Source organism: Amblyomma americanum, chromosome 9, assembly GCF_052857255.1.
Source record: "Amblyomma americanum isolate KBUSLIRL-KWMA chromosome 9, ASM5285725v1, whole genome shotgun sequence".
Taxonomy (NCBI): domain Eukaryota; kingdom Metazoa; phylum Arthropoda; class Arachnida; order Ixodida; family Ixodidae; genus Amblyomma; species Amblyomma americanum.
In genome coordinates this window covers 43,662,059-43,684,817 of record NC_135505.1, presented here as the reverse complement: position 1 = coordinate 43,684,817, position 22,759 = coordinate 43,662,059, and the positions used below count along the sequence as shown (strand labels likewise).

Genomic DNA, 22,759 nt, shown 5'->3' with positions numbered 1-22,759 from the left:
TTCCATCGAAAGCGGCCGCCGCGGTCGGGTTCGAATCCGGGTACTCTGGATCAGTAGCCGTGAGCTCTAAGCACTGAGCCACCGCGGCGGGTAGAGAGGCGTCGTATTGTGGGGCTTCGAATTAATTTCGGCCGTCTGGCGATCTTTAATGTGCACAGAAATTGCACAGCACATGGGCGCATTTTCTGTTAGGCTCCGTCGAAACGCGGCCGCCGAGGTTGCATTCGAACCTGGAACCTTTTATACACCAGCTCAGTAGCCGACCGCCTAATCACTCTACTGTGAACTAGACTGTATTATATGGTTCGTGCAAAAGGGCCCAGAGGTTCAAAATTCTGACATATTTTAATAGGTAGTTCCTTCAGCCATTCTCTTATGGGTGATGCAGGTGTAGGTAGGTGCGATACAGGCTGTGTGGAAAGGCCGCTAAACTACTGATCCGGTGTACCCAGGTTCGAAGCCGGTCGCGGCGACTGCATTTCCATGCAGGCCAAATGCAAAGGCGCCCCTGTGCTGATGTCAGTGCACGTTAACGATCCCCAGGTGATGAATCTATTCTGGAGCCCTCCACTACAGCACCTCTTTCTTCCCTTCTGCTCTCAGTACCTTCTTTATCCTTTCCCTTGCGGCGGGCTTCAGGTGTCAGCCGATATGTGAGGCAGATACTGCGCCATTTCCGTTCCCCAAAAATAAATTTCTATTTGCAGGTGTATTATGGGCTTCGAATTCAGGCAACCCTGCTGCAGCGGCCGCGTTTCAATGGACGAAAAACGCAAAGGCGCCGGTGTGCTGCGCCATGTCAGTGCACGTTAAAGATCCCCAGGTTGTCGAAATTATTCAGGAGACCTCCACTATGGCACCTTTTTCTTCCTGTCTTCTGTCCCGTTACGTTCACCCGTACCGTGCCCTGCGCCAGGTCACCGCCGTCAATTACAAAATCGTTTCCGGCCTTTCTGAACGCTACCTTCCGCCAGCCTCAATGTGACGTTGTTAAATCTTTTGCCCTACATCACACGTTGCCGAGCTACCTCAAGTACACCGTGACAGTGTTTTTACGGCCGGGGGTCGTGCAACGGACAATTTCTGAGACAACTACGTAGAGGAAGTGCCTGCTCCAGTTTGCCGCCTGCGGTCTGCCCCGATTTGCCCGCTGCTCCTTTCCTTTTTGTTTAAATCTTTCTTCTTCAGCATTCTTCCCCCCGCCGCGGTGGGTCAGTGGTTAGGGCGCTTGACTACTGATCCGGAGTTCCCGGGTTCGAAGCCGACTTCGGCGGCTGCGTTTTTATGGAGGAAAAACGATAAGGCGCCCGTGTACTGTGCGATGTCAGTGCACGTTAAAGATCCCCAGGTGGTCGAAATTATTCCGGAGCCCTCCACTACGGCACCTCCCTCTTTCTTCACTCCCTCCTTTATCCCTTCCCTTACGGCGCGGTTCAGGTGTCCAACGATAATTGAGACAGATACTGCGCCATTTCCTTTCCCCCAATACCAATTATTATTATTATTATTCGCATTCTTCTTTACAGTGTTCCTTTTTCTTTAATACTTCCTTCCTCAGCATTGATTCTATTTTCGTCCAGGCAATATTTATCTGAAAACTCTTTGTGCCCTCCAATTCTTGGTCAATCCCACTGTGTGGGCATGTGCCATTGTATGAGGGTAACAACAACCTGGTGCTCGCTGTGATTTGTGCTCTGTGCCCTGGTTGCCCTTTCTTCTTACTAACCTACGGGTGCACAGTACCCACGAAACGGTTGTTTGTTAGCAGTTGGTAGGTTCTCTGGACACGTAGAGTGTGTAAAAGTTATCGACGTCATTTCTAAGCTATCTTTTTAAAACACCACTGCAAATGTCCCTTGTCAACCAGAACATGCTCCCAAAAGGCACTCTACCCGCTAGGTATATACCGGAATCGTGCATGCTTCTCGAGTACTCCGACATGCTGCTGCGTGCGCTGCATGTTCTCACTAATAAGCTCGTTCAGACTAGACAGCCGAGGCAGCATTTGCTAAAAAAAATGGCTGTAGTCAGCTATAGCTCTGGTTAAACCTGGAGTGGCGCGAGAGCTACATCTGCCTGGCTACGATGCTCTCCTCCGCCCTCCATCTTTGCCCCGGCGGCTCAGCCGAGCCAACAGCCTCTCAATACTTCAAGAAAATATTGAGAAGGTGTGTTGGCAGAGCCGCCCACTAATACCTCTCCCTCCCCCCCACCTCGACACGGCGCATGCACACAGCTGTCGCGGCATGGTTTCGCCGGCGCGCCGCGCCGCCGGGAGCAGCAACTGCTCCGCACCACGTGACCAACCGGCTCAAAGCCAGGGCGCCGCCACAGAGCTCAAGGGTAGCTACGCTGAAGACACGATAAGCTGGCGGAGTCGCTACAAAAAGCAGTTCTCGGACTTCATGGCAAGAGCACGAAAGCGAACCACGCACTGTAGTACACAGCGCTGCAGACGGTACCTCCGGGCTGCCTCCTGCTGGATGGATGGATGCATGGAAAGTAGCAGTGTCCCCTTTGCAACGGGGCAGTGTTAGTTGCCACCACGCTCAGTTTTTTCTTTATTTTTGTTTAACTCTGCTGTAAGTTGTTAATAACATTCGCCATTTTCTTTAAAATACGTCTTCCTACACTTTAAAACTTATATAACCTCTCTGCTTTTCTGCCACCAATCCTCCAATCGCTTTTTGCTTATTTCCACCGCAGATTTATTTACATGACTATTGTTATCTCTAAACCCTAAGGCCTCAGGAAGAGTGACTGTGCCTGCATCGACATCGGGATGGATACCATCGCATTTTATAAGGAGCTGTTCTATTGTTTCTACAGATTTACCACACACAGCACGCGTGTCATCCTTTGCCTTAAATTTCTTTTTGTAGTCGCGCGTTCTAAGATACCCTGATCTAGGTTCAAAGAGGAGGGCACTGTCTCTAGAGTTATCATAAAACGTATCCTTCCTGATCTCCCTTTTCCAGCATCGACATAGTTCTACACTATGCTTTTTTCTATTGAATCTATCCAATTTTTATCTTCTATGTTTTTAACCTGTCATTTAATGCTCTTTCTTTCTCCTTCCTCGTCTCTGGAAACTTACTGGCCAGCTTTCTAATTCGTTTCCGCCACTGTGTGTCAGCACTCTTTCTGTACAGGTATTTAAATACCTGAGCTGCCCACCTGTTATCGTCCAAATTCCTCAGGCATTCTTCGTTTAGTATTTAGTACTCTGAGCTTCCCGTGCTTTGAACTTTGCCCATCCCATACCTCTCTGTACTGCCTCGTTTGTGGTTTTCCCGTGGGCACCTAGGGCTAATCTTCCAACAGTTGTGATTTACTTCTAATCTCGACTGAACTTCAGCCCTTAAGCTTAGAACCGCATTCCTGAAAGTAACCCCGGCACCATTATTCCTTTCCAAGTACCTCCAAGGACTTCATACCTGATGTACCCCTACAATGCCCCATGTTTCATTATCCCAGTATCTTTTCACCCTTTTGTTATGAGAGACTGTTCGTTCTTTTACGTGTACATCTGCCCTCCGTTTACCCATACCCCGAGATATATGTATTCGGCCACTCGGCGTATTTCATGGCCTTGTATTGTAAGCTGCCGATCAGTTGTGCCGTTGAAAACCATCACACCTGACTTAGTTGCGCTAGAACTGAAACCTAGGCTGTCTGCTTCGTCTCCACAGCAATTCACCAAAGTTTGCAACCCTTCCTGGCTATCTGCTAACAGTACAATATCGTCCGCATACTTTAAACCTGGTAGTCGCTGCTCAACTACCTTTCCGCCTAATGTGTATGACAGATGATAACCTAGATTGCTTCCTTTTAGCCTTCTTTCCATACTTATCATATAAAGCATGAACAGCAGCGGTGATAGAGGACAGTCTTGTCTTAATCCTTTGTGTACCTGTACAGTTGTTGTACTCTTAATTCCTTCCCATGTTATTTCAACTTCATTTTCTCGATATATTTCCTGCAGAAAATTAATTACCTCATGATCGACACCTTCACCTTTTAATATCTTCCACAAGAGTTCCCTGTTCACGTTGTCGTATGCACCGCTTATGTCCAGGAAGGCTTAATACAGAGGCCTGTTTTCCGCCTTAGCTTTTTCTATGCACTGGGTAACCACGAACAGGCAATCATCTAAGCGCCTACCACTTCTGAACCCGTTCTGAAGTTCTCCGAGTATTGTATTACTTTCTACCTATGACTTCATTTTTATTTTCTCTGCCTGCATCGCCAGCCTGTATGTAGCTAATATTATCGTAATCGGTCGGAAGGATTTTATGTTCGTCTTACTGCCTTTCCCTTTATAAATCAAATTCATTTTAATCTGTTTCCACCTGTGCGGAATTTGCTGATTTGTTATGACTGCCTCCAATACCTTTATCAGCGTTTGCTTGCCTCTTGGGCCAAGTTCATTAACTAGCTTGATTGGAATTTCGTCGATCCCTGCGGATGTACATCTTGGAATATTTGCTTCCGCCTTTTTGGAGTTAAGATTCGGCAGTTACACGCTGTTTTCTATTGTGCTGTCCTATGCTGCTCCCTCATTTGGGGGATTACTCTATCGTCTTTCCTAAATGACTCAGCTGTAACTAATGCAATGTAGTTGACAGCGTCATCTCCCTCTAAACATTTTCCCTCGGCAACGTAAATCTGTTCCTGCTTTCTGTGATTCGCTTTGCTTAGCCAGCTTATATGATTCCAGAATTTTCTTGGCCCCCCCTTTAGTTGCATCGCGAAACTTCTGCCTGCCAGCGATCAGATGACTGCTTTATTTTAGCCTGAACGAGGACCTGCACTTGCTCTTTCTTTTGTCGATAAGATACCCATTTTCGGCCTATTTCCTCTTCAGACAACTGCGCCCACTTTTCTTCTCTGTGTTCCCATGATGCCGACCGTCGTTGTTCGATGGCCTCACTAACTTCCTTATTCCACCAACTTCGTGGCTTCCTCCTTCCTCTCCAGCGATTTACTCCTTTTCTTGTTTTATTTTTGTACTAATGAGTAGTTCTACCGTATTGTAATCCCACTTTTCCATGGGATGTGTCTCTATTGCTTCCTCTATGCAGGCAGCTATTTGCGCTATTTGTTCGTCATTTAACTTTGCGTACACTTTTTGACTCCCCTTCATTTCTCTTTTGACCTGGGCTCCAAACTGTAGACTAGTATGCTTATGATCACTACCGAGCCTGTACTTCCCCTCTTCGTCTATTTCCATCATTGCGAGCTTGCTATACATCCCCTGCGAGGTTAAGCAGTAGTCAATGGTCGTTTGCCTGTTACGGGATTCCCACGTGATTTGTCCCTCACACTTAGTTTCTCATTTGTCCCTCACACTTAGTTTCTCTATTTACAATAACTAGGTTGTGTCGCTCACAGAAGTCTAGCATCAACTTCCCGTTACAATCTGTGTATCCGTCCAGATCTCGAAGTGGCCATTCATGTACACCAACAGAATAATATCAGCGCCTTCTCCGAACTGCTTTATATCGTCATTGAGACACTTAACTAGATCCGTGTTCTCTTGCCTGCATTTGTCCCCTGTCTCTAAATAAACTACTCCTAGCCATGTCCTTTTACCGGCAATTGTACCCGACGCCCAGACATGTTCTTTGCAAGTTGACTTTATTCTTTGCCAATTTGTTCCTTGATGTATCAGCATACCTACTCCTCCCTTCCTCTCCGTTGTTGTTCTGTTGCTCCCTTCCCAGACGTAGCCGTCAATAAATGGTGGGTCTTCTAAATCCCTGAGATGTGTCTCGCATAGCGCGTATACACCTACTTCTTCGTCCTTCAACTGCAGTTCTATCTCTAACCACTTCTCTCTCTTTCTACCGCCTTGCATGTTTATGTACCTGATCCTAGTGTTAAATTTCTTTTTTGTAGCTTTGTTCCTGGACCTCTTAGTGGCCATTTTATTGGCGTCAGCCTTCACTGCTACACTTTCTACTTTGCTTCTACCTACCCCTATGCCCTGAGCCGCAGTGGACCCCCTAAAAAAGCTACTGCCCGGCCTGCCAGGCGCCACCCGATCTCGGCTCCTAGCCTTCTATTAAAGTGGATGCCATCTCGTGTAAAGCCTCCGATAAAGCCAGCTCTATGCACTTCCCTTTTAATGTCTGCCACTTCAAAGCCTTTGTCCTGGCTTAACTTATGTCCCGATTAACGGCCACAACGTCCTTGGCAATTTCTCTGCTCCGTCCTTGCACTTCCGGTACTGTACACACCACGATCTGGACTTGATGTGCTATCGCCCATAAATCGTCAACTCCCTCCGCTAATCTTTCCACTACTTTTGCGGCTCCACCATTCAAGACATCATTTAGTCCCGCCGCTATCACTACCAAATTGCGCTCTGCAACATTCTTAGAAAGTTCGTCTTTTGCGGCTCTCAGTACTGCGTTCATTTTTCTGCCTGGGAATGCCCCGACTGCTACCCGCTTATCGCCCTTTACACGCTCCATTATAGTTCTTTTGCACCTACTCATATTTGAGTCACCACCGATAAGCACTTGGGTATTCCCGTCCTCCATCCTAACTTCCGGATTATTATGCCGCCTCTTATCTGTGACAGCGAGCTCATTCCTGGAAGTTAGCTTGTTCCCCTTCTCTCCCTTTCCTTCAGACTTCCTAGCTGCCACGTGTGCGTAGCGGTTCCTGCCTGAACCTGCCTGACCTAATTCCTTATCGCTGTCCATGCCAGCGATATGGCGCTGGAATGTCCGCCAATGTGGCTTCGCTTGGCGGTGTCAGCCATTTCTGTGCCCAACAATTCACTAAGCTGCTCCTGGAGTTTGCGCTTCTCAGCCCTCTCTACCTGCAGCTCTTTTTCTAGGGCATCCATACGTAGCGCTAGGCTGGTGTTCGCTTCGTCAGCCCTGTCCAAGCGTGCACTCATTGCGCAACATTTGCACATAAAATCCGTGCCTTCGGCCTCCTCTACAGATTCGAACCACATCTCTTTGAAATTCACCGACGCCTCACACTCTTTGCATTTAACCTTCAGTTGCTTGAACATCTTAGCAGCACTCTATTATTACTACCACAAAATGCTAGAAAAGAAAGAAGAAAAAAAGCCACTTGCAACCACGTGCTCAAATAAATGTCTGCCTACCGCAAAAGCCAATCTCCTAGAAAGGAATACTAACTACCTGTCTAAACCAGTTAGCTCACAAATGAGCCCTGCAAATCTATAGCTACCGGCCGGAAAAGGCCCGGCCGTTAGGTCACTGACCTGCTCTATCGCGAGCACTTCCCCTAAATAGCCTAGATCTAAAACTAGCCTAAATCTCAGCTCTCAAAATATTACAGGAGAGAACTCATCGATTTGCCGTAGTCACGGCGCTGTCGCAGTCGTCCGTCCGTCACGTGCCGGTCACCACGCGTAATCCGAAGAGCTCCGGCGTTCGCCAGCGCTACCTATGCGTGTTATCATGGCGCTAGTCATCTCTTACAGTGCGCGATTCATAAATCGTGCTTTTTGAGGACTGTCCTTAAAGGAAACCTTGGTTGCTAAACTGTAGGCAGAAGTGTCTTCGCTAAAGCCCAATTACTTTGTATTGTTCTCACCACTGCTTACGTGCTGTGTGCAGCACCATCAGAGGTTGAAGTAAGCACAGTTACGTAGACCACATGGCGACGTCGCCGACAGAAACAGCCGAATTATCCCATGAAATCCGAAGCGTAAGATATCTGAAAAAAAAAATCAAATATTTTCTGATATAAAATTCACTCCTTCATTCACAATAATCATTTTATGGATGAAAATATATTCAATACCAAACTTTGAGCAGTCCTAAAATGTTGTATACCAGGCAGATGTGCTATCTGTTATGTACGATAGAGCTTAGAACATTTGACGTATGGTAGATGTTTGAATCACATCTGACGCTAGTTCTCGGTATGCGATTGATTTATGGTTTCAGCGAGATTTAGCGCTTTTTCTGGCACTGTACTTTGCGACCAGGGGTCTAGACATCTCGACGATGACGACATTTGGTTTTTCGCTTTGGTTTTTTCACTAGTCATCTCGATTTGAAGATGGCTCTCGATGGAGATTTGATTTTCTCACTAGTCATCTTGACGTTTAGGAGATTTGGTTTTCTCCTTGACCAGGTACCAAGCCATTGACTTGAGATGACTCTCGGTGGATAGTTGGTTTTCTAACTAGTCATCTCGACGATGAGGAGATTTGGTTTTCTCCTTGACCAGGTACCAAACCATCAACTGGCGCCGGTTACAAACACACACCTTTCGGAACCCGGCCCTCTGCAGTCTTGCACCCAGCGCAATTTTCAAACAAATGCGCAAACTGCGAACTTAGGCCCACCTTGGACCACATACTACGGGAATGTCCTCCGTGAATGGCCTACGGGAATGGCCCCCGTGAGGGACGAGGTATAAAGACGAAAGACCGATAGGAGGCCTTACTACTGAGCTCCGACCCGGCGACTCAGCTACAACTCGTGCGACTGGCCGAAGCCCCGCCGAGAATAAAGACCTTTCTGCAGTCCTCTATGCTGGCAGCCCTCTGGCCACCCTTCTCTTGTTTTCCTTTCCTATCCTATTTCTCACTTTTTGGTGTACACCCAAACTGCCCAGCGAAGCGAGAGATCTGCATGGAGGGAGTTAAAGAAGGTTGGAAGAAAGAGGCGCTCAAGCGGGGACTACGGATAAAGTTCGGCAACCTGTAGCTCTTAACGTGAACCGCGACGTCAACTGACATGTACACCCCACAAGCGTCCTTCACGTTTCAGCCCCGTCGAAACGTAACCGCCATGGCGGGTAGTGAATCCTAGTCGCTAGATAAGCAGCCGAGCGTTCTAACCACTGAACCACCACTGTTGGGGTCTCGCACTGCTAAAGCTATATTAGGAGTGTACCAGTCCACACTATAACATATATGCATGTACAATGCACAGCTTTCTATTGGCAGGAAAAAATTCCGTCCACTGACGTAGAAGTACACTCCCATTGGCTGCACAGTAGCAATTGCCGTTCATTACCGATATGCGTCCTCTTCGACGTCCCTTTTCCAGCTCCCTGTTCTCTACTGTGATAGCTACGAGGCAGCAAAGTGCACGCAAAGTGCGTCAGTGTAGCAGTGTTTACAGCAACACGAAAATAGCTCTATGGCGGTCAGTGCACATATGAGGCATGCGGTACAGCCATCTATAAACGGTAATTAACTATCCAAGGCATAATAGATTGCAAATGCAACCCGAGTCTAACAACCAACCAACTGTTCGAAAGCAGGCAAAATGCTTTTAAACAACAGTAGTTTTTTTTAGCACCTAATGATTTATGTTGTGTCGACGGTGGTGTAGTTTACTGTTGTGGTGGTGGTAGTGGTTTTATTTATTTATTTTTAATAAAATTTTTAATAAAACCACTACCACCACCACAACAGTAAACTACACCACCGTCGACACAACATAAATCATTAGGTGCTGAAAAAACTACTGTGAAAAATTACTCGTATTTTTCTGCATATAACTCTTAAGCGCCTGCAGTGCGACCCAGCTCAAAAGCTAAGCGAAATAATATATCTGCTTTTGTTAAAATGCTTGTGTTATTATCTCAAAATACTAAATATGATGAGTATACAGCTCTTTTAATGGCAGCGTCCCGTTTTCTACACCGAGATGTGTAAGAAGGGCCACAAGTGGCTTTTACCCAATGAGGCGGATTAGAAAACCGGTAGGTAGCCGGAGGTACTGGGGATTGAACCAAGCACCTTCCGCCTATCGGCGCAGTACCACAAGGCCATCGCCGCCTTAGCAGTGCAGCTGGTGCACAATGAAGAAACGAAGACCTAAAAATGGCCGCGTTTCGATTCAGGCAAAACGCAAAAGGCGCCAGTGTACTGTGCGATAGATATGCACGTTGAAGATTCCAGGTGGTTGAAACTACTCAGGGCGCCCTCCACTATGGCACCTCCTCCTCTCGTTTTCTACATCATGCCTTCCCTTAAGGCGTGGTTCAGGTGCTCACCGAGATGTGAGACAGGTACTGCGCCGTTTCCTTCTTCCAAAAACCAATTTTCATTTTGTTTTTTTTTGCCAGTAGGTTTTGCGATGTTAGTACATGTTAAAGATGTGTTGTTTTTGGGACTGAAGGAAGAATGAAGAAAAGTGCACAGGCCTTTCCACTGTCTCAATGATAATAATAATAATTGGGTTTTGGGGAAAGGAAATGGCGCAGTATCTGTCTCATATATCGTTGGACACCTGAACCGCGCCGTAAGGGAAGGGATAGAGGAGGAAGTGAAAGAAGAAAGGAAGAAAGAGGTGCCGTTGTGGAGGGCTCCGTTATAATTTCGACCACCTGGCGATCTTTAACGTGCACTGACTTCGCACAGCTCTTGGGCGCCATAGCGTTTTTCCTCCATAAAAATTAGGCAATGGCTTAGCTCTGGTTAAGCCTGCATATACAACCGAAAAGCTTCTGTTATGCTTAGATTGACGTCATGGTTATGCTTCGTAGCTTAGCTGGTATTGTATACATGGTTTATCTATAGCCGTAGACTTGGTTACTCAATGGCATATGTTTACGAGTTAACCACAGAAGCGACAGTATTAAACTTCTTTTTTATTACTGTTGGACACATAGTCTTGCAGTTTCTCTAAAGCCATAAAGACAGTCCGGTGATCCGGGTAGTAGCAAGCGGCTGTCTCTATGTTTGTTACAGAGTACGTAATAATAATAATAATAATAATAATAATAATAATAATAATAATAATAATAATAATAATAATTGGTTTTTTGGGGGGAAAGGAAATGGCGCAGTATCTGTCTCATATATCGTTGGACACCTGAACTGCGCCGTATGGGAAGGGATAAGGGAGGGAGTGAAAGAAGAGTACGTAGAATGCACTGTTTATATTTGGTATGCAAGGTCTGTAGTGATCCCCCATTCAGCTGTCTGTTCTGTGGGAGAGCTGACCTAGTCCAAGGTAAAGGAATCTTTGAGGGGCACGTCAAGGGAGCTTGAGGTACGGTTAAAGTCAGCCGCGACAACACAATGTTCACCATTCACTTGGCTCGGTATCGCAGTAGCCCCAACACGCACGACGCCGTTTACCGTATTGTCAGACGACATGTACGCCGCCTGCACAACTATGCCAGTTTCTTTCAGTGAACAGCACACGATTCACCGCTCGTTTCAGCGACGGTCGGCAGTTGGGTGGCCTTAATCCCGTTCTGCACATAGATACACACGCCGGAACTTTTGGTAGGGTTAACACGACTGGCGTAAGCAACCATGCTAAAGTTGGGGATTGAGGCAGTTTGTGATCCCGTCGCAGCGCCAACCTCTGTAAAGAGGACAACATCGGCACTTGGCAGGAGCCAGTCACTACAAACGTCAGCCATATGGCAAAGTAACGGCCTAACGTTAAGTAAGGCAATTGTTAGAACCGTGGTGGGCTTTGTTTGCAGCGCTTTAAACCGAGCGTACGCTGTATCCGGGACGTATAGATGTATAGCCTCCTTGTGCTTGCGCATCACGCACATGTGCAGTAGCGCGCGGCTACGCCGAAAGGTCAGGCGACGGAATCGGTGGCGGCGACGGCTACGGCAGCGGCGAGGACCGACCATTTGTGCGGCGCGTGACGTCACTCGTTTTCGCGCATGCGCATAACTCAGCAGTTCGGCTCACGCAAAGCTCGGCTCTGACCCGCGTAGTTAAGCTTTTCGCTTCATAAACGCAACAGCCGTGGTCGGGTTAGAACCCGGGAACTCCGGATCAGTAGTCGAGCACTCTAACCACTGAGCCACTGCGGCGGGTTCACCCGCCGCGGTGACTCAGTGGTTAAGGCGCTCGGCTATTGATCAGGAGAACCCTGGTTTGATGGAGGCGAAACGCTAAGGCCCCTGTGTGCTTTGCGATGTAAGTGCACGTTAAATATCCCCAGGTAGTCGAAATTGTCCCAGAGACCCATTGTATCACCGGTTGGTACCTGGCGGAAGTAGGGAACACATCCCGCACCTACCTCGTGCGAGGCGGATGCTCAGCCACTAGACGAAGCATTTTGGGATCTTTAACGTGGTCCTGTGGAGTGGGGAAAGATCGGTGGCTTGCTCTGCCCTTTCTACTTAAAATCGCTCCTTGATCCCTCCGCTTACGGCGCGGTTCAGGTGTCAGCCCAGATGTGAGGCAGTTACTGCGCCATTTCCGTTTCCCAAAAACCAATTTTCAGCTGACGCGGCCACCCGCCGTGGTGGCTCAGTGGTTAGGGCACTCGGCTGCTGATCCGAAGTTTCCGGTTCGAACCCTACCGCGGCGGCTGCGATTTTATGGAAGCAAAACGCTAAGGCGCTTATGTGCTATGCGATGTCAGTGCACGTTAAAGATCCCAAGATGGTCGAAATAATTCCTGACCCCTCGACTGCGGCATCTCTTTCTTCGTTTCATGTTTCACTCCCTCCCTTATCTCTTCCCTTACGGCGCAGTTCAGGTGTCCAACGGTACATGAGACAGATACTACGCCATTTCCTTTCCCCCAAAACAAATTATTATTATATGACGCGGCTGTTGTGATGCGCGTCTTTTCCTTTCAATCTTCCCTCTTATATCTTTTTGAACACTCCTACTGTCTGCACATGGCAGCGATTGTGGCTCTGCTTGAGACAGTACAGACTTTTAGCAGAGCGGGCCAGCGGCCAGCGGAGGGGAGCGGACGAGAGAGGGCGCCAGTGCGCATTCGCAGAACGCTCAGGCGGCCAGCGGGTTTGCGGCGCTGCGCGCTCGCCCGCTCGTCTGGTCTTTCCAGCGGAGATCGCCCAGCGAGTGCAAGCAAGTGAGCGTCGTCGAGCACTAACATGGCGGCCTCCAGTGCGCACCTTAGTGCGTCGGCTTCATCGAGCGCGGACGCGGCGCAAGCACGCCTGCAAGCAAGGAAGCCGCGCAAATGTTTTAATGCGCAAGACGATCTTTGCCTTTTGCGGGAAGTGGCTGCGACAAGGCGATTCAGGGACGAGCTCAAGTGGGTGAGCGTCCTCGCGAGCGTTAACCGGGCGGTAGGCCGAGAGCTAACGCTTCGCGGAATAAAGGATTGAGTAGATCTTCTCATCGGCTACTGGAGGCGGCAGGATGCGAAGAATCTGAAAAAGTGAGTGTGTTTTTGTTTGTTCGCTCTGCAGCTCTGGCGCACATGTTTATGTGACGCGCATTTTCTGGCCTATTCAGATCGGGGACCGAAGAGCAGTACTCGGAAAAGGAGCAAATTCTCCAAGACCTTTCGGACTACGCGCGGGCTGTGCAGTACGAGCCGAGGATTACCCCAAGAAGTGCGGGCTGCGCAGTGCGTAAAAAGAGGCCAGCAACGGCTCATGACGCAAGGACGAGTAGGGCAGCACAGCAACCAAATGGTGCGAGTCACTTGGAGGAGGAAGTTGCTGGCGACTGCTCCTATTCGGCCGCGCCAGCTTCGCAAATTTGCATAGATGGTGAGAAAGATGGTAAGTTTTTGTAATGCCTGCATCTGAGTTCGCATTCTTGTGTTTTCCATTTTTACCGGATAACTCTAAAGCCACATGCACGGCCCGTAAGCCTTTGTACTGGGCTTTCTACAAGTAGCACGTGTGTGCATACATGAAACACTCGAGTTTTGATGTCGTCCGTGTTCTAGCTTGTTTTCTCTTTCTGTGAGCCTCTCGGGAGTGGTGGGGGGGAGGGTTCACCGCATGACTGCATAGAGGTGTATCCCAGGCTGCTGTGTGCCCACTCTTTGCGGACTGAGTCAAATGATACTGGAGCTGACAGTTGCATGCCAGTGTGCTGAGCTTTTTATTGCCCCTAGTGACCAGTGAAGAATCTCTTAGCGCAACTTGCATCCAGAGTTTCCAAAATCTAGCACAACAGAGAGAACAAAGTAGGTTAGAGAAGGAACTGGGGCATCATGAGCTGATTTCGAAGTCGAACTGCTTGGCCCATACGAAATGTTAGAGCTGAAATGGGACAAAAATTCATGGTCGGTTTAAAATCCTTGTAGCAGCCTCCATTGCTGGCCAGGCCAAACTTCACATGAAGGAGCGCTTGTAAAATCTAGTTAGACACCTTATTTCTCAGGCCCGTTTTAGTGACCGAGACCTAGCTGAATACGCTTTCGACGGTGGCGTTTCATAAGTGAATGACAACAAAGAGTGCCAGCTCAGACATCAATGGGAACGTGAGCTCACCGGCAACATTTTTTACATTTCTGACGCTTACCCAGAATTAATTTTGAACCCGGTAGGCTATGCCATATCGTTGAATTTCATTTATAGCTGGCAAATTCAGACTCTATTGCATAAATTGAGTTTGTAGTTATAAAAGCACTGAGTGAGTGCCGGATAAAATTCGCTGAGTACTTTGCGTTTTTTGGTTCAGGCTCTAGGTGCAGGTCGCTCTGAAGCTTTAGGCTAGCAGGTAACCTCTTTAGTGCACTTTTAATGCACACAAAAATAATGTTGTGGTGCCTATCCAACAGAAAATGTTTGTTAGAGAAGCTGAGAGAAGACGTTTCGAGGCTGTTAAGAAAAGAATTGCCATGCACTGAAATGTAATATCTATGTGCTGCTCCCATTTCGCTTTGTTGTCCTGCGTAGGTGCAGGTGTTAAAATTCTTGCGATTAACTTTTTCACAAAAGAGATGAATTTCTCCTTTAGCCTGACAGGGGCCAGGGCCTCGCATTGAAGGAGCTTGTTCATTCGCTCAAATTTACTGATGTAGAACAAAAATTCAATTTTGCTCATCCGTGTACATTCCTCTTAATATGCACTCTTGCTGCCTTGCAGCATTTTATACTTTTCATTGCTTCAGAGCGGGCTTTCAGTGCAGCACACTGATTCATGATTCAATGCAAGGCAGGTGCAATGCTGATCCATCGTGTTACACAGAGGCTGGTAGGTGTCTGTGCAACAAGATGGCAATCACAAGATGTGCCACCATCACCTCGGGGTATGTCCCGAATGATAATGAGGGACATTTCCCCCTTCTCTTGCCCTTTTGGAGAATGTGTTATCCATTTGAACGTTTTGCACACATAAATTCTTGCCTTAGAATAGCAGGCAAGGCAGTCAGTGTGGAGGTAGCCTGATGATCACCATTGATTGCCTGATGACAGACTAGCTCTAGGGAATGATACACACACTTTAGAAGCACGCATGTTCTACCTTCATTTTTGTCTACAGGCTGTTGCAGGGCACTTGCCCAGTCTATCCTGAGGTCCACACAAAATTTCGTGTCGTTTGCAATCAGCTAACAGCGCTCCAACGGAGAAAACAGCCTCTCCGCAGATGCCTCGAACACTGGCACAAAGTAGAGAAAGGATATACAAAAACATTCAGAATATTTATTACAGAACAAATCATATTGACATGGGCGCAGCAAAAAATGTAATCCAAAACTAGCCACATAGACAAATGGAAACTTTCAATGCCAGCTCGGACGAACAGTAGCCAAATCTGGCAACCCTCCTTGTACGATTTTGCCTCCTTCTTTTCTCATTCATTATAAACAGGAACTCCTGTAGCGCTGATGTTCCTCAGAATTTATGATGAGGAGCTTGTGCTGGAACCGTCTGCAGCTACCAGTGACACTGAGCGGGACCACACAGAGCAGACGGATGGTGGCCAGCAGCAGCAGCAGAGCCAAGTCATTTCAGGGCAACAGCGTCCTCCCTCAGCACCTCCGTCTATCGACCAGCGCCAGCCTGCAGCTAGGCAACAGATTCTGCCGGCCATGGCTAAAGGCAAGTCTTTTAGGAATGTGTGTTTACCACATGTTTATTTACACACAAAGCGGAATGGTGTTCAGGAGAGCATTATAAGTGTACACGGGTAAATGTTGACATGAGTAGGGTTTGGGCAGCTTTGTCCGTTGATTTGTGGAAGTCGAACTAGAGCCGTCTTCATTTAACCCTACAGTACAAATTATCGTTCATGGCTATATAGAAACTATGAGTATGTATTGACACTCATTCCTGACACCTTTAAAACATATGCATAAAAACCACAAATATTAACAGTAAGAACCTCGCCTGAGTAGGAAGACAGAATGCAGAAATCAAAACACATTTTGCCATGGCGCAGCAGTTCATGACCCAAGTGTTTTTTTATCACATGAATGCTTAACAGAATTGGAAACATTCCCATCTCTTTCATGAATAGATCTAGAAATGTCGAATAAATTCACAGGAACAAAATTTGTTTATCAAGGTACGTCAGGCACGGAAACACTAACCTAAAAGGTAGGTATCACAAAAATACATGTTTGCAAACCATACAATACTTAATCAGTTGAATATGAACTTTATCACAGGAGCTTCATCACAAGATCTGTGCTTGTCCTACGGCATTTTAATACTACACAGCAGCCGTACAGTGCATGAACTCAATTGAACTGACGGCCGAAATTCCTTTGATTGTCTACCTTTGCAGGAATTCGAGGACTACAAAGCATGGGCCTCCAGCTTGTGACAATGAGGGAGACTCATGAATATGAACTTCGAAACAAGGAGCTGGAAATTGAAAGGAGGAAAGTGGAGAACGAGGAGCGCCGCCTTGCTTTAGAGGAACGCAAGCTGGAGCTCGAAGAAAAAAAACTCCAATTGGAAGCATCCTCCCGGGATGAAAACCAACAGAAATTCATTGAGCATCTACAAAAAATGTTTGATGATCACGACAAAAAACTGCTCAGTATACTGAATGCACAACAGCGATAACTACTTGAAGTAATATGGTAGATTGGGCCAGTTGGTTGCTATTCATAATGCAAACAAATTCGCAGCATAAATAAGACGCGCACGGAAGACGAGGAACACACAAGACAGGACTGTGCTGCAGCTGCAGACAGGACTGTGCAGCACAGTCCTGTCTTGTGTGTTCCTTTTCTTCTGTGTGCGTCTTATTTATGCTGCGAATTTGTCTGCATTATCGATAATATAAATAACCAAATGTCATTTTGATTCATCATTACCCTTTTACAGTCATGAAATAAACTCTTCGCTTTCGCAGCTGCGTGGTTTTATGAAGCACTATCGAGGGGCAAGGTAATCCTCTAGAGGTGGTGGCTCAAGGCAAAAATACTGAGAAACTTGGGCGCTGTACAAGCAGGTATGGCAGTTCGCAAGAAGTGCACTTGATTTGTATATGCGTGGCAGGTTCTGGAGGTAAAGCTTCTGATTTTTTTTTGAAGCCTACAAAGGCAAAAAGTCTCGCAATTTTACCGAAGCCCCATTCCACTGCCTGCCTCACGCTGCTCATAGCTTTGTTGAATGCTTGCTGCTCAGGGGTCAAGGAACCACCGCCATAGGGCTAAAGCAGAAGGGGCCGCAAAGGGTAGGAAGGGTCCCCGTAGATAACGTAGTTGCGCCCCTGAACAAGCTTTTCCAACTTTGCATATGCTTTGCTGTTACCGAAGTTACCTGGAAGAAGGAAAATAAATTGTATAATGAGACGACGTTCTACCTTGCCTGTTTCCAAGCACCAGGCATAGTGAAGAAAGAATGATAAACAACGCTTTGTTGAGGCGGCTGTGCTTGCCAGTTACTTACCAGCATCATGTTTGCTTCCGGGATACGATCCGTCTAACTGACAGATAATCCCATTTGGGCACATTACTGACTGGTATTTCAGGGCGTGGACGCGTTTGTGGCCGCTAAAATAAACTTTTTGGTTCCTAGATGGTCGGCATATCGGTCGCGCCGTGCCGTCTATGAACGCCCAGCAGTTTTTAAGCGGGGCTCCTTTTTTGTGAACTGCCTGAAAAAAAGAACGAAAATGTGAGAAATATTGACTCGCAAAACTCTAATTCTATTAACGGCTTACCTGAGAGAACGTTTCCAGCGAGTCCAGGTTCAGCCAGGCATGGTTGTTTAGGTCATCCAACAAATGAAAAAAACGCGTTTCAATTTGCCCGAGAACTATGTTGGTCACAGACGATAGGGTAGAGCTGTGTCGCCTGAAAAGGTCTTCCAGATCGCAGAGCCGGTTCGGGTACGCAAGCCGTCGCAGGGTTATGCACAGGGCCTCGTCCCCGGGAACTGCCACCCTCTGTGGAGTTACCACCGCTCCAGGTATTTGTAAGGCCCTCTGCAGCCTGTGCAAGTCATGCTTCTCGAATCGAAAATGCGTCCTGAACACACCACTGTCGATGTCGTCAATGTTGCGTCCTGAACACACCACTGTCGATGTCGTCAATGTTCAAAAGCCCGCGCACAGAAAGTGGGTCACGTCGCGTCTCACCAAAGACTTCAAGACACAGCAAGTCTTCTATCTCTGACCACTTTAGCTGTGACAAGAGTAGCGGGTCTTGGAGTATGCTCTTCGGCATCTCTAGACCTTACCACATTGCTGTGGCGGAGGCAAAATGCGGTCGTGACTCGCGAACTCGTGCTAATCTACACACAGCGCACCAAAAAACAGCTTGTGGCGTGGGGCTTCGGCTTGACTTGACCGTCACAGTGCCAAGCATTTTTTTGTCTAACACGACATACTTTAAATTGGATTGTAAGGTCCACAAATGTTTAAATATATATTATAAACACAAATAACGCCTTTATTTAGCAATTTTAGTACAGTAACAGCAAGCGCGATTCATATTCGCTTCGGCGTAACTCTGATTTTCACCAACAGGTGGGGCTGCGCAGTGCTCCGCTGTACTACGCTCATTCGGGCGTTTTAGACGCTGCGCTAAAACTCTTTACTCGCGTTACGCTCCGCTGGTGCTCCGCTGGGGAACTACCAGCGGAGCGGAACGCAAATACGCTCAGCTAAAAGTCTCTACTGAGACCTGACAAAGCGGATACCAGTTTCCCAAGCATTCCACCCTGAATAAGCCGTGCACCAGGCTTTGCACCCATTGTATCACCGGTGGGTACCTGGCGGTAGTGGGGTTCGAACTCCGCACCTACCGCATGCGAGGCGGATGCTCATCCACTAGACCAACTATTTGCGGATCTTTAACGTGGTCGTATGGAGAGGGCATAGGAGGGTGGCTTCCGGGTCCTACGGAGCTGGGATCTAGGAGCTCTCACCCTTATGGAGCGCGTTTCTTCTCGCCGGCTGCACCTGTTTTTAAACCGTCGCCGTCGCTGAAGGTTATTACCCGCCGCGGTGACTCAAGTGAAAGCCTCTGCCGCAGACTGAAAATTTAAGAGGACACTTAAGCTCCGCCAAAGGGTATGACGCGAGAGCGAAGTGAGTTAATTATCACATATGAAGAATTGGTGTTTCTGTACTTAACAATAATAGATCCCTAGCTGTATTCAAACCCCTCTTGGCGCATTAGTGCATCGGTTAAGCGATGCGCCACGGCCCTACGATGGCACGTGCTGCTAATGGTGGGCAATAGGCTGCCCAGGTTGCCCTTCCCGAATGACCAGTCATTAATTTAACTCGCACCTGCCACGGTGGGCAGTTGGCTCACAGTCCGATCAGGCTGCGATGAGGCCTCAAGGTCACGAGACCTGGGTGGCCCAACTGCCTCCTAGGTTGCTCTCTGGGCACCACCCGCCAGAGAATTGCTCGTGATTTCTCCCTCTCAACGCCGATAACGCCGGCGCCGTATTTTCTGGGTAACGTACCTTTAACGCTATGGCTTTAAAACGGTGAAGACGCCTCTTCATACCGTTTTAATTAACGACACCACAGGGGACATTCGGCTTTTAGCAGCCTGCACCACCCCTCAACTTACCCAAGATGTTCTTTACATATTTGAGTTCGTTGTCTTCACTCGCTCATCTCACGACGTCATGCTTGGCTGGGACTTCCTTTCCACACATCAGGCTATTATCGACTGCGCATGGGCTAAGCTTGAATCGTCGCAACTGAATCACCCTCGCTTGGGCGTACCCTCTGCTGGTTCCGGTACTGTGGTCGTTGCAGAAGACAGACGTACTGGCTTTGTCCCCAGCTGTTGTCCCACTTTCTTGTACCGGCCTTTGTGACGCAGCTGTTCTCTATGCACACTCCTTACATTTCGCTGACCCCTGGTAAGCTTTGTTACCGCATGTCGTGCTCAGAACCTTTGGTGGCTCGAACTCTATGTTTAAACCCGTTCTTCTGCCCTACAACTTTACTGATTTCAAAAGCACTTGGCAGTGTTGACTTGCACAATCTCGCCGAAGCCTACACCCCTGATGAAACTGGTGCTGCCCTTCAAATCCGCGCCATTACACCTCTTACTATCGGAGACCCGTCTCTTATCGATGTTCTTTCCCGGTCCTTCAATGCTAAATTGAAGCCTACTCAATATGCCTACCTTGTTACCATTCTTCAGCGTTTTAAATGTTCGGTCGACTCTCATCAACCTTTCTTCAGGTGAGCCACAGCTGTTAACCCACCATACTGAAACTGGCACTAATGCACCTTTCTGTTAGCGGTAGTACCAGGCCTCAGCTGCTGAATACCAAACCATTGACGAGCAGGTCAGCGATACGCTTGAACGCCATGTGATCCGAAAACTAGAAATGATTAGGAGCATTCCTTAGACCTTAGAGGAGGCTTGGACGTTGGGTAATTCGATCAATCCGTTTCAGCGGTTTCCGCTTAATGACTTGGAAATGTATGGTGTTGCATTGTTCCGTTGCAAGGCGTGCTCTTTAGTTTTTGGTTACTTGAAATGGGCGTTCACATGCTCGAACTGTCAGGAAGGATGAATTATGGTAGTTTTAAACGACCCGATGTACCACTTAATGATCCTGAGAAACTTATCTCAATGTAGGAGAACCACATTTGCATTTTAAATACAGCTGTTACGTTGCCTGACATAATAGAGACTAAGACGGGAGCCAGTCCCAGCTCATTCCATACATACATACATACATACATACATACATACATACATACATACATACATACATGCATGCATGCATGCATACATACATACATACATACATACATACATACATACATACATACATACATACATACATACATACATACATACATACATACACACACACATACATACATACATACATACATACATACATACATACATACATACATACATACATAAATACATACATACGTACGTACGTACGTACGTACGTACGTACGTACGTACATACATACATACATACATACATACATACATACATACATACATACATACATACATACATACATACATACATACATACACACATACATACATACATACATACATACATACATACAAGTTTTATTCTTCACAAAGAAGTGGAAGAAGGTGGAAGGAAAAGCCGTACATTTGCGGCTCCGAGAGCAAGGCTCAGAGTTTGAACAAAAAGTCGCCTGTTCCGATTACATTCACACCTATGTCACCGTAAGCTGTCTCAACAGAAGACCAAGTTATGTATTAAGATCAAAGACTGATTTCTAAAGACTTACACAAACCAGGACGCTCTAATGTAAGGCCCATTGCACCAGCTTGTTTACCTAATTATACCTTCAAAAAATGGTTAAGCGATTAGAGAAGACAGGAAACAAAGGGTTAAGCACTAGCAAGTGCACGTGTTCAAAAATAAGAGAATTGTATTCAGGATAATGTTCATAAATATACATGGTCACTAAGGAGAAGAATGCTTCCGATACAATCAAGAATACGTATGAATGAAAGAATACAACATGGAAATAAATAAATATAAGCGAATTATTCACGAAAAGAAGCCACACACCTCGCCAAGGTATGAAAAAGGGCTATACATATTCATATATCAGGAAAATCATACCAGACTCATAAGGCGCGAGGAAAGACGGATGAAGTGAAAGCATCTGAAGGTTTAACGTGCGAGTAAAACTAACGCGAGTATGCAATTGTCTACAAATTCACAGGGTAGTGTTAAATGGCAAGGGAGAGCGATTATCATTACATGCCTATTTTTTGTATAGTGTAATGAAGTCATCGAATAACAAAAGCCTTTTTGTCAGTACTTCCGAGGGGTTTCGTTGTTGGACATAATGGCGCGGCCTGTTGCATCCCCAGCGATACAATCTTCGTGAAGGTGAGAGAAGCTATTGTCTTCGTTCCTGCCAGACATCGCCTCATGCTACAAGCGTCTTGCTACGAGGCTCAGGCCGTATTCCTTTCTACTTACTAGACTTGACAAATACCGTACAGGGTTGCCGATAAGGCGCGCATTTAACGAATTCTAGAATTTCTAAAAAAAGAGATATTAACCTTCGAGAAATTTGCGCACCGCTGTCTTAATAGCCGGCGGTTCAAACTGTTGAAGAGCAGCTGTTTTCTGCGGGTCTGGGCGTACTCCTTCGTTGCTAACGATGTGGCCTAGAAACAGCAGCTCTTCGTAGGCGAAGTGGCACTTCTCTGCTTTCAAGGTTAGGCCAGGCGAATTGATGGCGTCTAGTACTGTTCGAAGTCTTTTGAGGTGCTCTTCAAAGTTCGAGGCAAAGACAGCGACGTCATCTAAATATACCAGACAAATTGGCCACTTCAGGCCTGCCAGCACTGTATCCATTACTCACTGAAACGTCGCTGGTGCGGAACACAGACCAAATGGCATCACCTTGAACTCAAACAGCCCATCCGGAGTGATGAAAGCTGTCTTCTCGCGATCTCTTTCGTCGACCTGAATTTGCCAGTAGCCGCTCTTGAGGTCCATCGATGAGAAATATTTGGCGTTGCAGAGGCGGCCCAGTGTGTCGTCGATGCGGGGGAGGGGGTAGACGTCCTTCTTTGTTATGTTGTTCAAGCGGCAGTAATTAACGCAGAATCGAAGTGTGCCGTCTTTCTTTCTCACTAGAACAACCGGGGCC

General features: G+C 47.1%; 1 protein-coding gene across 1 annotated transcript; it reads right to left on the bottom strand.

The window, feature by feature from the left end:
• Window positions 1-17,815: 17,815 nt before the first annotated feature.
• LOC144103317 (uncharacterized) lies at window positions 17,816-18,473 on the bottom strand. The gene is made up of 2 exons (XM_077636070.1): window positions 18,201-18,473; window positions 17,816-18,163 (listed from the first exon to the last, which is right to left on the bottom strand). The coding sequence occupies exons 1-2, from the start codon at window positions 18,330-18,332 to the stop codon at window positions 17,816-17,818; spliced, it is 480 nt and encodes a 159-aa protein (XP_077492196.1). The 5' UTR covers window positions 18,333-18,473.
• Window positions 18,474-22,759: the final 4,286 nt, after the last annotated feature.